Genomic DNA, 11,979 nt, shown 5'->3' with positions numbered 1-11,979 from the left:
CTCCACCCAGCCCCTCTGCCCCACTCATCTCGATGGCGGAAGTGAGTTGTCCCAGCCCAAACAACGCTCTCGGTGGTGGGAGTGAATGGACTCGTCCAAGTGAGGGGGATTCCTCTTAACGGGCCTAGGGCCCGAAGGACAAACAAGAAAAAAAAACCTAATACGAAAGTTACGAGGCATCACAGGAGCTACGTATGTAGCTCGTGTGAGCTTTCCGATGCCGTGGCTGCAGCGGCGTCCGGCTGGGCCTAGGCGAGTCTAACCAGCACCCGCCATGGATCTGATGGTTCTTTCCGGTTCCGCCCTCCGGCCGCACAAAACTTCCGGTCGCCGGCCGCTCAGGCGGAGCGCTGGCCTGGACGGGTGTCTGTAGGGTCTAGATCGGGTCCTCCTCCTCTGCGCTGTTGCCCCGAGGCGGCGCGAGGTCGCCGGCAGCGACCCTGACGTCCGGCCCGAATTCTCAGTACGGATCCACGTAGCCTGTTTTTGCTTTTGGTCTGTCCCTGAATACTCCGTGTTCGCTCTAGGGAAGAAGAGAACCCGAGGCCGAGTGGCTCCGGCGAGGTGAGGCATGGGCGTGTCGCGGATCAGCCGGGCTTCAGTTTAGGGGACCAGAGGGAAATGCAAATGTAGCCTCTGTGTAAACTGGCTGGGGCTGGAAGGAAGGGGTGGGTCCTGGAATAATGTTGAAACCGAGGGAAGTTGCAAGTTAGAGTAATAGTAGAAAAGGCTGGACCAGAGGTAGGAAAATGCAGAATGGAATTAAACAAGAGAATAAGTAATAACGAGTAAGGAAGCCATCGCGTCCTTGATCCACGAGAAACGAACTCTTGAAAGAACCTGATATTCCGGGCCAGGATGCACTGAGGGGTTAACAGGAGCCAGTTTATAGCGGCAAATAGGATATAGTCTCTGCTGTAGGAACAGTGTCTAGTGAGAGAGGCAGAAAACATCCGGTTGGAACAGGCGTGCCTGACCTAATAGTGGTCAGGGCGAGCCAGGCTGATGGCAGAGCCAGGCTGATGGTGCTATCATGAGCCCGGAGTGGAGTGCTACTATACGGTCAGGAGACAAAGCCCAGCTTTTGGGAAATTGAGGCACAAAATTGCTGCCTCAGTCAGGGACTTGGAGGACGACTTGGATTAGTTGAAGGGCTGTGTCAAACATAACCGCCCCCCCCCCCCCAACACACTAATCAGGCAGACAGCAAAACTAAAGCCAGTGGATTGAAACACAAGGCGAGGATTCCTTTGGTAGAAGAAATGGTTGAACTGTCTAAAGATGAGATAGTGTGTGTTGAGGTGGTGAGAAGTCACCAAGAGACGGGCAAGTAGAACACATATCTAAGAAATGTGACTGCTTGTACTCCCTGTGGGTGTAGTTCCCAAGTAGTAACAGTGTAATGACAAATGTGGCACCTAATGCTTAGTGTTTGCTGCCTGACAGGCAGTCGGAAGGGGTGTGCACATGTACCTGGTTCAGTCTTGGAGGCAGTTATTGGAAGGTGCCATTGCTTTGTTATTACTAGCTCCCTTTTTTATGGGTCCTGGAGATTGGACCTCTCACTCATGCCAGAGGAAAGCTCTACCACTGAACTACACCCTCCCTACCTTGCTCTGTAGGGCAGAGGTAGGCACTCTAATCCTGAATGCCTGACATTTGAGTCATTGTTATCAACTAGTAGACTGTTTTACATAGAATATCCCAAATCTTTGCTGCAGTCCCAATTTATAGGTAGAAAACAGGTTTACAAAGGCTGAATGGTTTTCTTAAGGTCCAAGAGAGTCTTAGTTCTGTTCCTGCTGTAAAGTACCTGACAGTGGTAGCACACAGCCTTAATCCCAGCAGAGCCAGGCTAACCCTGTAGTCCCACCTGTCTAGGAGGTGGGGGTGGGAAGATTGCTGGAGTCCAGGAGTTACAGGTCAGTCTGGGAAACAGATCTTGTCAGTCTGTCTGTCTCTTTCTTTGTTGAGGGGGTCATGCTTTTAAATACAGGTGTCTCTATTTTGTCCTGGAACTCACTAGGCTGGTCTTGAACTCACTGAGATCCACCTGCCTCCACCTCTGCTCCCTGGGTGCTGGGATTGAAGGTGTGTGTAACATATCTGGCTCAGACTTTCTCTTTTGCAAATGAATAAGAAGCTGGAGCACTGTTGTTAGGTATTGACCCAGGGCTGTTTTATGTGAGTGCTCCCACACTGCGCAGCTCACTGCCCCCTGTTGGGTGTGAGTGCTCCCACACTGCGCAGCTCACTGCCCCCTGTTGGGTGTGAGTGCTCCCACACTGCGCAGCTCACTGCCCCCTGTTGGGTGTGAGTGCTCCCACACTGCACAGCTCACTGCCCCCTGTTGGGTGTGAGTGCTCCCACACTGCGCAGCTCACTGCCCCCTGTTGGGTGTGAGTGCTCCCACACTGCGCAGCTCACTGCCCCCTGTTGGGTGTGAGTGCTCCCACACTGCACAGCTCACTGCCCCCTGTTGGGTTTGAGTGCTCCCACACTGCACAGCTCACTGCCCCCTGTTGGGTGTGAGTGCTCCCACACTGCACAGCTCACTGCCCCCTGTTGGGTTTGAGTGCTCCCACACTGCACAGCTCACTGCCCCCTGTTGGGTGTGAGTGCTCCCACACTACGCAGCTCACTGCCCCCTGTTGGGTGTGAGTGCTCCCACACTGCGCAGCTCACTGCCCCCTGTTGGGTGTGAGTGCTCCCACACTGCACAGCTCACTGCCCCCTGTTGGGTGTGAGTGCTCCCACACTGCACAGCTCACTGCCCCCTGTTGGGTGTGAGTGCTCCCACACTGCGCAGCTCACTGCCCCATTGCTAGCTACATTAAATGTATTTTTCCATGGAGTCTGGATGGCTCTGCAGTATGTGTATTAAAGGAGCTGGCTTTCTGATGCAGAGGTCTGATGTTGGCACAGGGGTTCTGTAACTTTGTTGCCCTTGGGACAGAGTCCACTTGCTTTAACCAGGCCATTGGTCTGAGGAAATTGACTTGGGCTGTTCTTACTGTGCTCCCACCTCAGGCTCTTGCCTTTGTGGGACCTTTTCCCCTCCTGCATCTGCAGCTTCCGGCTGCCTGTTCTGGCGTAGTGGATCTTGACTGAACGCCACAAACAAATGCAAGTCTCACTTGGACCGGAGACCTTCCGGATCCCAAGGGTTTGTGGGTTTCTCATAAAATGCACCGCCAAAACACAGGAGGGTTGGTAGAGGCAGGGCCTGAGCCCAGCTGAGCAGGAAGCGGACAGGATCTAGATGATCTGGCTTGTTCCTTACAGGTTGGCCCCTAGGTGGGGTGACGTGTCCTCTGTTGCCTTTGCTCCAGCTCTGGCTGCAGGATGAACTGCCGCTCAGAAGTGCTAGAGGTGTCAGTGGAGGGACGGCAGGTGGAGGAGGCCATGCTGGCGTTGCTGCACACGGTGCTCCTGCACCGCAGCACAGGCAAGTTCCACTACAAGAAGGAGGGCACGTACTCTATCGGCACCGTGGGCATCCAGGATGTAGACTGTGACTTCATTGACTTCACCTACGTGCGTGTCTCCTCTGAGGAGCTGGACCGCGCCTTGCGCAAGGCTGTTGGGGAATTCAAGGTAGGTGTGTGGCCTGGCCAATGGCAGGTGGGCCTGGAATATGTAGCTCACCCTGCCTGTGTGCTGGACTGGCTTGCCTTTCCAAAAAACAGAGTCAGTGTCTTCAAGGCTCAAAAGGACAGTTATGCTGAGAGCTTGTGTGTCTGCGAGGGCACAGATACAGTTCCTCAGGAGGAAGGGCAAGCTGGACGCCACTGCCCCTTAGCTTAAGCAGTGAGGTCCCTGCTCCGTAGTCCTGACCTCCCTGGCTCCACAGCTGTCTGACAACTCACTTCTGTTTCTTCCTCAAATAGTCTGGGCTGAAACTCTAAGAGGGAAATGTGCTTGGCAGAGTGACTTCTGTCTGAATGTGAGGTCCCTTTGGTCACTGTGACCCATGCCTGTGTACACTTTTATAGACAGAAAGAAAGGGGTAAGGGACACAGTAGGCAGCTCATGTTGGTCACCTCCATCTGGTGATATTGTGGATTTTTAATTTTTTTTTTTTAAATACTGTAGAGAATAATGGTTTCATTATGACGTGTTATATACATGTATGTCATTGTACTGTGCTCTTACCCATCCCTCTCTTGATCTCCTTCCTCCCTAGTGCTCCTTTCATGTCATGGATGTGTCTGCATATGTTGAATTTAGAGTCTGCACAGGAGATAGCGTGTGATAGGTTGTAGCCGAGAAGTGACATCAGTTCATGAACAGGAGACAGAGTGGGCTTTTGCCATCTCAAAGCCTGTTCCAGAGGGGCCACACCTTCCCAAACAGTTCTGTCTACTGGGACCAAGCAGTCAGTTTATAAGCCTGATTCAAACCACCACGTTCCACTCCCTGCCCATAGGCCATTGGCTATAATAATGCAAAATGCACTGAGTCTGATGTAAAAAAGTCTCCACGTCTTTCACGGTCTCAGCAAAATTTTTGTTTTTGATTCTCAAGATAGTTTCTTGTGTAGCCCTGGCTGCTTGGATCTCACCCTATAGACCAGTCTGGCTTTGAACTCAGAGATCCACCTCTGCCTCCCAAGTGATGAGATTAAAGTTGTTCTCATACCTGCATTCAACACCACTTTTATAGTCCAAAGTCTTCTGAGACTATTTGTAACCCCCTAGAAAATCAAAAAACCTATCACATAATTCCAACATAGAGTGGTACAGACTACATTACCATTCCCACAGGAAACACTGGACCAAAGCAGGACAGAAAACCTAGCAGGACAAACTCCTGTCTGATGTCAAAGGCTGTAGATGGCAGTTTGCCTTTAGAAACCCCCCCCCCCCCGCCCCAGTACAAGCCTAGGCGCCAGCATCAAACCTCCTGCTGTGTTTGCCTCACTTACTTTTTGCTGTAGACATGTGTAAGGGCGGTTACTGATAGTCACATGATGGAGTCAGTGTTAGGCTGTCTTGAATCTCCTCTGTCAACAAAATTAGTTGTTACTTTTAAATCTAGCCTCAGTCAGACTCTTGGGACAAGGGTCTCTGCATAAAAATCACAGGAATGGCCTCTAGCCCAGTTGACACTACTGTTGCCCTCTGAAGCCCCTTGAGGAGGAGCTTCCATAGTCCAATTGTCTAGCACCACTTTTTCCAAACGACTCGACCCATTGAGCCCCACCTACAACATTCAGTTACTTTCTTAGTCTAAACTCCTTGTCTTCCACATTCCCCCAAAACAGTGTGATGAGACCCGTCACAGCAGGTACCTGGTCCTGGTACCAGCTTCTGTCTCTCCTCTTGCTGTGATAAGACACTGTGGCCAAGACAACTACTAGAAAAATGTGTATGGGCTTATAATTTGAGAGTGTCAGTTTGTCACCATCAGGGTGGGGAGTGAGGCAGCAGGCAGCAGGCGTGTACTGAGGCAGTAGTTGAGAACTTACAGGTTGAGGCAGAGAGAGCTCACTGGGATGGTACAAGTCTTTGAAACTTCAAAGCCCACCACCAGTGTCACACTTCCAACAGGGCCACACACCCCCAACCCAGGCTACACCCCTCCAACAGGGTCACATCCCCCCAACCCAGGCTACACCCCTCCAACAGGGCCACACATCCCCAACCCAGGCTACACCCCTCCAACAGGGCCACACACCCCCAACCCAGGCTATACCCCTCCAACAGGGCCACACACCCCCAACCCAGGCTACACCCCTCCAACAGGGCCACATACCCCCAACCCAGGCTACACCCCTCCAACAGGGCCACGTTCCCCCAACCCAGGCTACACCCCTCCAACAGGGTCACATACCCCCAACCCAGGCTACACCCCTCCAACAGGGTCACATCCCAACTCAGGCTACACCCCTCCAACAGGGCCACATTCCCCCAACCCAGGCTACACCCCTCCAACAGGGTCACATCCCCCAACTCAGGCTACACCCCTCCAACAGGGCCACATTCCCCCAACCCAGGCTACACCCCTCCAACAGGGTCACATCCCCTATCTATCCCAAACAGTCTTTATGAGAGATAACTAATTGGTGCAGAAAAACCTGACTCAGAGGCCCATGGCAGTGGAGAACAAGAGCAGACACCATTGAAAGGCTCAATTGTCATTGCAGCTCTTTGGTATGCTCTGTGTTTATAGTTCAGGGGAGAAGCCTAGTCCTGGGTCACCAACAACCTCCAGGGCATGGGAGCATCCTCTGCCCTGTTTTCTAGAAGCCAAGGAACAGGCACCGTGTTCCTTCTCACGTTTGTTGGCATTCCAGATTCCTTTCTTTAAAAATACATCAGATGTCCGTGTAGCCTCACATAACCTTAATCCAAATTTCAGTTCCACCAGCTAGGGGCTGAGCATTGAGTGTGTGAGCCTGTGGGGGGTGTTCTCATTCAAACCTAGCATGGCCTCTGGCTGTAACAGAATACTTACCGTGAGAGTGCACGTGTGTGCATATGCATTGGCCCCTCAGCTCATTTGATTTCATGCAACACACTTGTTGCCAGAGATGGAGCTAGGCGAGGAGGGTTAGTTTGCTTGAACCATTGAGGCTGGCAGTGTTTGATGTCACCACCACAAGTCCTCCTCTAGGTCTCTTGTCTGCCATGCTTAGTGGGCAGGGTAGGTACAAGTGAAAATGTTTGAGTTCCCCTGGTGTGGGAATCGGGCCTCACAGAGTGAGAACCCTCTAAGGACACGGCCTGATCATCTCTGTCTTCCTCAGGATGCACTGCGGAACTCAGGTGGTGATGGGCTAGGCCAGATGTCCTTGGAATTCTATCAGAAGAAAAAGTCTCGATGGCCCTTTTCAGATGAGTGCATCCCTTGGGAGGTGTGGACTGTCAAGGTGCACGTGGTAGCCCTGGCCACAGAGCAGGAGCGGCAGATTTGCAGAGAGAAGGTGGGTGAGAAGCTGTGTGAGAAGATCATCAACATTGTGGAGGTGATGAGCCGGCATGAGTACCTGCCCAAGATGCCCACGCAGTCAGAGGTGGACAACGTGTTTGACACGGGCCTGCGGGACGTGCAGCCCTACCTCTACAAAATCTCCTTCCAGATCACGGAGGCCCTGGGCACCTCAGTCACCACCACGATGCGCAGGCTCATCAAAGACACCCTTGCCCTGTAGGCTTGCTGGGGCCTCGCAGCTCCTAAAGGTTCTGGATGAGTGTTGCTGGGATCTTGGGACTCTGGAGCTTGCTCTAGATCCTTGGTGAGGCTTGAAGAAAAGCTCTTGGTGTCCTTGTTTTGTGGTTGCCAGCCTCTGGGAACCCTGTCACCTTTGCAGTGGTCCAGTCCTGGATGCAGCTTTTCCACCTACTTTGGTGGGGTTCGCCATCTACACTGTACAGATGTACTGTGAGGGTGCTGAATAAAGTTGAGATGTGAGTTTGTCTCAGCTCTCTTGGCCTGTGTCCTGCCCTGAAACCCAAACACTTGGTGGCATTCTCCTAAGGACACATGTATTGACCCGCATCCCAAGTCTCTTCACGGTGGCTTTACTTTTGAAAGGGGAACTTAAAGTTTGCTAAAGGATCTTCCGGGAGACCTGGGCAGGCCTCTCTGCCTCCACATTGTGTTAGACTCCACGCCTGGCTGTGTGGTGGATGCTTAGCTGGCAGTGGCTGTCTCGTACACCAAGACAGTAATGTCCTCATCTTTCTGGTGTACTGAGTCCCCTGAGGTAGGACAGTTGGCCAGATCTCTGCTCCCTTTTAAAAATGCTTCTAGTTTATAAGTTACATTATTTCCCCCTTCTCTTTTCTCCCTCCAAACGCTCTCATACACCTCTCCTTGCTCACTAGATCTGTGCTGTTTTCTTGGTAAACAGGACTCCTCGGCTTAGAGGGCAGGAGAGAAAGACTTGCCATCTGGGTACATTGCCTCTGCCCTGGTGTCTGGAGGAGTCCTGTGCTCTGCTTGTCCGCATTGAGGGAAGGGTTTCTGCAGTTAAGTGTGTCTCTGTGGGCGGGAAGTGTTGAGTTTGTAGTCCAGAAACAGAAAGCTGTTTATCCTGTGCTTTGAGAGTCTTAATCTGAAAACCCCAAGGATGCAGAATCTTGGCTTTTTCTAGGGATGAAAGCCTTGGAAACAGGCCTTTTGGGCTCACCTGGTAATCTGGGGAGTGGGGTTGGAGAACAGATAGTCTGGGCCTCAGAATCCAGCCTGTCAGAGAAGGACCTAGAGGCCACTCAGGAGCAGCCTGTCTAGGAGGGGCCGAGTGCTTGCTCTGCATGCATTTTGGTAGAGTGGGCGGTAGGGCCCTGGGAGGCCCGCCCCTTAGAGACATCTGACACAGCCTCAGCTCTCGGTAGTGTGCACATCTGGGCAGCGGGTGGGCAGCCAGTGGGAGCATGAACAGCTCACAGGTGGGAGCTGCAGCCAAGGCTGCCTGGCTGAGCTGCTGCAACCAGTCTGGGCTGCCACTCCAGCCCCCGGAGGGGCCGCGCACGGTGCAGGCGGTAGTGCTGGGCGTCCTGTCGCTTCTAGTGCTCTGTGGGATCCTGTTCTTGGGTGGTGGACTCCTCCTCCGAGCTCAAGGCCTGATAGCCCTGCTGGCTCGAGAAAGGCATTCATCCCCTGAGGCCGAGCCTGGTTCCTGTGGAGGGGATGAAGACTCCTAGGTGTCAGAGATCCCACCCCTTCTATGGGGCACAGCAGAAGGTCCAACCCACAAGCTCTTGTTTCCTGCACAGGTGAGAGCCTCGAGGCACAGGGAGAGGGGTTGGGGCTGCGTGGGGTGGGCACAATGTTGGTCACTGAGGGGACATCACTGGGTACAGCCAGACAGCTGCTCAAGGCCAGGGTAGAAGCCGATGTTCCCTGTGCCTCTGGGGCACAGCCTTTGTGCGTAAAGGAGGGAGGCTGGAGCTTTTGTGAATGGGAGCTCTTTGGGTACCTGTTTCCCCATTTCTGCATCTGCCCAGCTCAACTTCCCGTCTGCTGGACTCAGTAGGACCGTCTGTCCTGGAGGCCAATACAATCCAACCTTAGCTCTCAGCTTGCAGCTGACTCCTTCCTGAAACTTTGCTCATGGAGGGAGTGGGCAGGCTGGGGCCCACCACTTGAGGTACCCCCTGGTTGTTTGGGTGAACTGTGGGGATAGATGTGCCCCCTCCCCTGACACGCCCTCCCGTCCCGCTCACATGTAGCTTAGCCAGGAGCTTTGTGTGCTGAGTTGGGGGTGGGACGGCAAGGTTTCTTGCAGGAGCATATGCGGAGGAAGTGGAAGTGAGGCTGAGTCGTCCCAGCTGTGGGGGCTGCGCACGGGTCTCCTGAAGATGGGAACCATCTGGAGAGAAGGGGCTGCGTGGCTCAAAGGACAAAGTAACTCCAGTCTGAGGCTACCTTCGACTGAACCGTGAAATGGGGGTGCTTTCACCCCTCAGTGTGTAGGGGCTGCTCTGGTTCCTGGTGACTCTCAAGGCTCCTACTTTTTTCTTTTGAAAAAAGATTTATTTATTATATATAATACACTGTAGCTGTCTTCAGACACACCAGAAGAGGGCATCAGATCTCATTACAGATGGCCGTGAGCCACCATGTGGTTGCTGGAATTGAACTCAGGACCTCTGGAAAAACAGCGTCCTTAACCTCTGAGCCATCTCTCCAGCCCCGAGTTTTTTCTTTTTACATTTATATAAGTACACTGTCGCTATCTTCAAACACACCAGAAGAGGGCATCAGATCTCACTACAGATGGTTGTGAGCCACCATGTGGTTGCTGGGATTTGAACTCAGAATCTCAGGAAGAGCAGTCAGTGCTCTAACCACTGAGCCATCTCTCCAGCCCTACTACTTCCAAGTTACCGCTGAGAAGGCAGTGGTGAGGCCGAGGGTGCGGTCAGGTGCAGGCAATCTGCTGTGAAGCTGACGTGTGTGTGTGTGTGTGTGTGTGTGTGTGTGTGTGTGTGTGAGCCTTGCTTAGCAGCTGAGGGGCTGGCACCAGTTCTGGGCAGCTGTGCCGTTTAAGCCTCGAGTCTGATGGATTGCACATCTGAGAGGCCTTTTCCACAGCCTGGGAGTGCACCGCCAGGGGAGTGCAGTGAGTGTGAGTGTGTGTGTGTGTGTGTGGTGGCATGGGTATGGTAGGCAGGGCCCAGGGAACTGTCCCCATTCACTTTCCTGGGCTTGGGCACTGGAAGCTTCAGTTGTAACGGGCTCCTCCCAACCCTCTGCCTGATACCTTCTGCTGTCATCCACCATGTGCCTTCCTTCTCTCTCCTCAGTGGGATGGAGGGTGTCTAGATTCCTCTGAACCCCTTCATTGACAATCAGGTGTACCCAGAGAAACTTGGAGAAAAGGTGAAGCTCCGGAGAGCAGCAGAGCTGGAGCTGAGCTGTTGGGCCTTCGGTTCCAAGCTCCGTCTCCTGAGACCTTTCTCCCTTCTGCTTAGAAAACATGGCCCCCGACCCCATCAGGAGACCACCACAGGCACAGATGTAGCATGCAGGCTGAGTCAGGGACTGCACCCCCAAGGCTCGCTGTCACTGCCTCGTCTTGTCCCTGCTTCCTCAGTGGCCTTGATAGATACCGTTTTGCTTCTAGAACAGTCTCCAGATGCCAGGCCACAGCTGGGCTTTCCCGACTTGGACCTGAGGAACTGGGCAGTGGCTCAGAGGATTGCTGCATTAGACAGAGATGGGGAAGATCCAGGCCCAAGTCTCTGCGGCATTAGGGACGTGTGGTGGCGGGAAACGCTGCGTCTCCAGTATTATCTTGTCTGTTCATACAGGACTAAGACAGAGCTGGGGTGGGGGTGTAGGCAACAATTTCTTCATCAAACTTCCTGCCTTTGATGTCCCTTGGGCTCAGTGTTTGGAATGGGTGTGTGGTGTTCTGGGGCCCAAGTGTTGGGTAGAGATGAAGGGATTCAGAAAATGGGAGAGGGGATGCTCTACTCTCCTTGGTGGGTGTGGGCCGGGGACACCTGAGAGGCAGAGAAGACATCTTGGATCCCACTCTACTCCATTATCCCGAGCCTGCCTGGCAAAGGCGGTGGACGGACTGACACCCCGCCTAACTCATCCGCCTGAGGCCGTCATGTGCAGGTCTCCTCAGCCGACTGCTCCCTCCAGTCAAGATGGGGGCACCCTGTCTTACAGGTGCTGGACCTCTCCCCTCCCCTGCTGCCCACCTGCACCCCGTTTTGTGCTGCCGCTAGACTGAAGACATGGCACTCGTGACTCCTCATCCCAGGACCCTGGCTCAGCCACCTCTCAGCTGCTCCGGATGCTCCTGGGGTGGGTGCAGGGCCCCGTGCTCAGAACAAGTGAGTCTGCTTGGCGATGGTCACGGGCCCTGGCTTTGCACCGCACCTGCGTGGACACTAGGGTGCCCTCTGCACGGCCTTTGTGGACATGTGTGGCTCCTGTTCTGCCTGATGCCGGAGGGCAGCATCCGACGACCCAGCTGCTGAGAACCTGGGTTGGGACGTCCTGTCTGCAGAGTGTCAGCTATCGCTTCCCGTGGCTCTGCTATTAAATGGGCCGGTAATGCAGTTCTGAGTGTGTGGTCTGTTTCCAGCCCTTGACCCTTGGGATTCGTGCTTTGTTTCCTCATCTCCCCCAATCTGGCCTGCTTCTAGTAGATTTTTTTTTTTTTAAAGAAAGGGTTTACAAGGAGCTGGAGAGATGGCTCAGTGGTTAGAGCACTGACTGCTCTTCCAGAGGTCCTGAGTTCAATTCCCAGCAACCACATGGTGGCTCACGTCCATCTGTAATGGGATCTGACGCCCTCTTCTGGTGTGTCTGAGGACAGCTACAGTGTACTCATACATGAAATAAATAATAACTTTTTTTTTTGACAAAAAGAAAGGGTTTACAATAGTCCAAGCAGACCTGAGACTAGATGTGTGCTCTAAGATGGACCTGAGTTCATGGTAATCCTCCTGCTGCAACCTCTCAGGGGTTACACACAGGGCCCACCACAGCTGGTTTAGAACTGAAAGT

The 11,979-nt window shown here is 53.3% G+C and overlaps 2 protein-coding genes across 3 annotated transcripts; both read left to right on the top strand.

Annotated features, from left to right (window-relative positions):
• Nucleotides 1–337: 337 nt before the first annotated feature.
• Nucleotides 338–7,416, top strand: ATG101 (autophagy related 101). 2 transcript variants are annotated; one of them, XM_080939606.1, is made up of 3 exons: nucleotides 338–564; nucleotides 3,333–3,597; nucleotides 6,752–7,416. In XM_080939606.1, the coding sequence occupies exons 2-3, from the start codon at nucleotides 3,346–3,348 to the stop codon at nucleotides 7,154–7,156; spliced, it is 657 nt and encodes a 218-aa protein (XP_080795732.1). In that variant the 5' UTR covers nucleotides 338–564; nucleotides 3,333–3,345; the 3' UTR covers nucleotides 7,157–7,416. The 2 variants fall into 2 exon arrangements, with proteins under 2 accessions (XP_080795732.1, XP_080795733.1); XM_080939607.1 differs by having other exon boundaries at nucleotides 3,286–3,597.
• Nucleotides 7,417–8,381: 965 nt separating this feature from the next.
• On the top strand, nucleotides 8,382–8,651 carry SMIM41 (small integral membrane protein 41; the record flags this gene model as incomplete). The annotated part of the gene is made up of 1 exon (XM_080939608.1): nucleotides 8,382–8,651. One exon carries the CDS (start codon nucleotides 8,382–8,384, stop codon nucleotides 8,649–8,651), a length of 270 nt encoding a protein of 89 aa, XP_080795734.1.
• Between the last annotated feature and the right edge of the window lie 3,328 nt (nucleotides 8,652–11,979).

This window comes from Micromys minutus (assembly GCF_963924665.1).
Source record: "Micromys minutus genome assembly, chromosome: 27".
Taxonomy (NCBI): Eukaryota; Metazoa; Chordata; class Mammalia; order Rodentia; family Muridae; genus Micromys; species Micromys minutus.
Note: the sequence above shows the minus strand (reverse complement) of the source record. Positions and strands in the feature narration are given on the sequence as shown.

Bases quoted from the DNA above. Each gene is read 5' to 3' on its own strand.
- ATG101 (XM_080939606.1), top strand. From the start codon at position 3,346: ATGAACTGCCGCTCAGAAGTGCTAGAGGTGTCAGTGGAGGGACGGCAG. The intron at 3,598-6,751 runs GTAGGTGTGTGG...TGTCTTCCTCAG, and splicing joins AGGCTGTTGGGGAATTCAAG to GATGCACTGCGGAACTCAGG.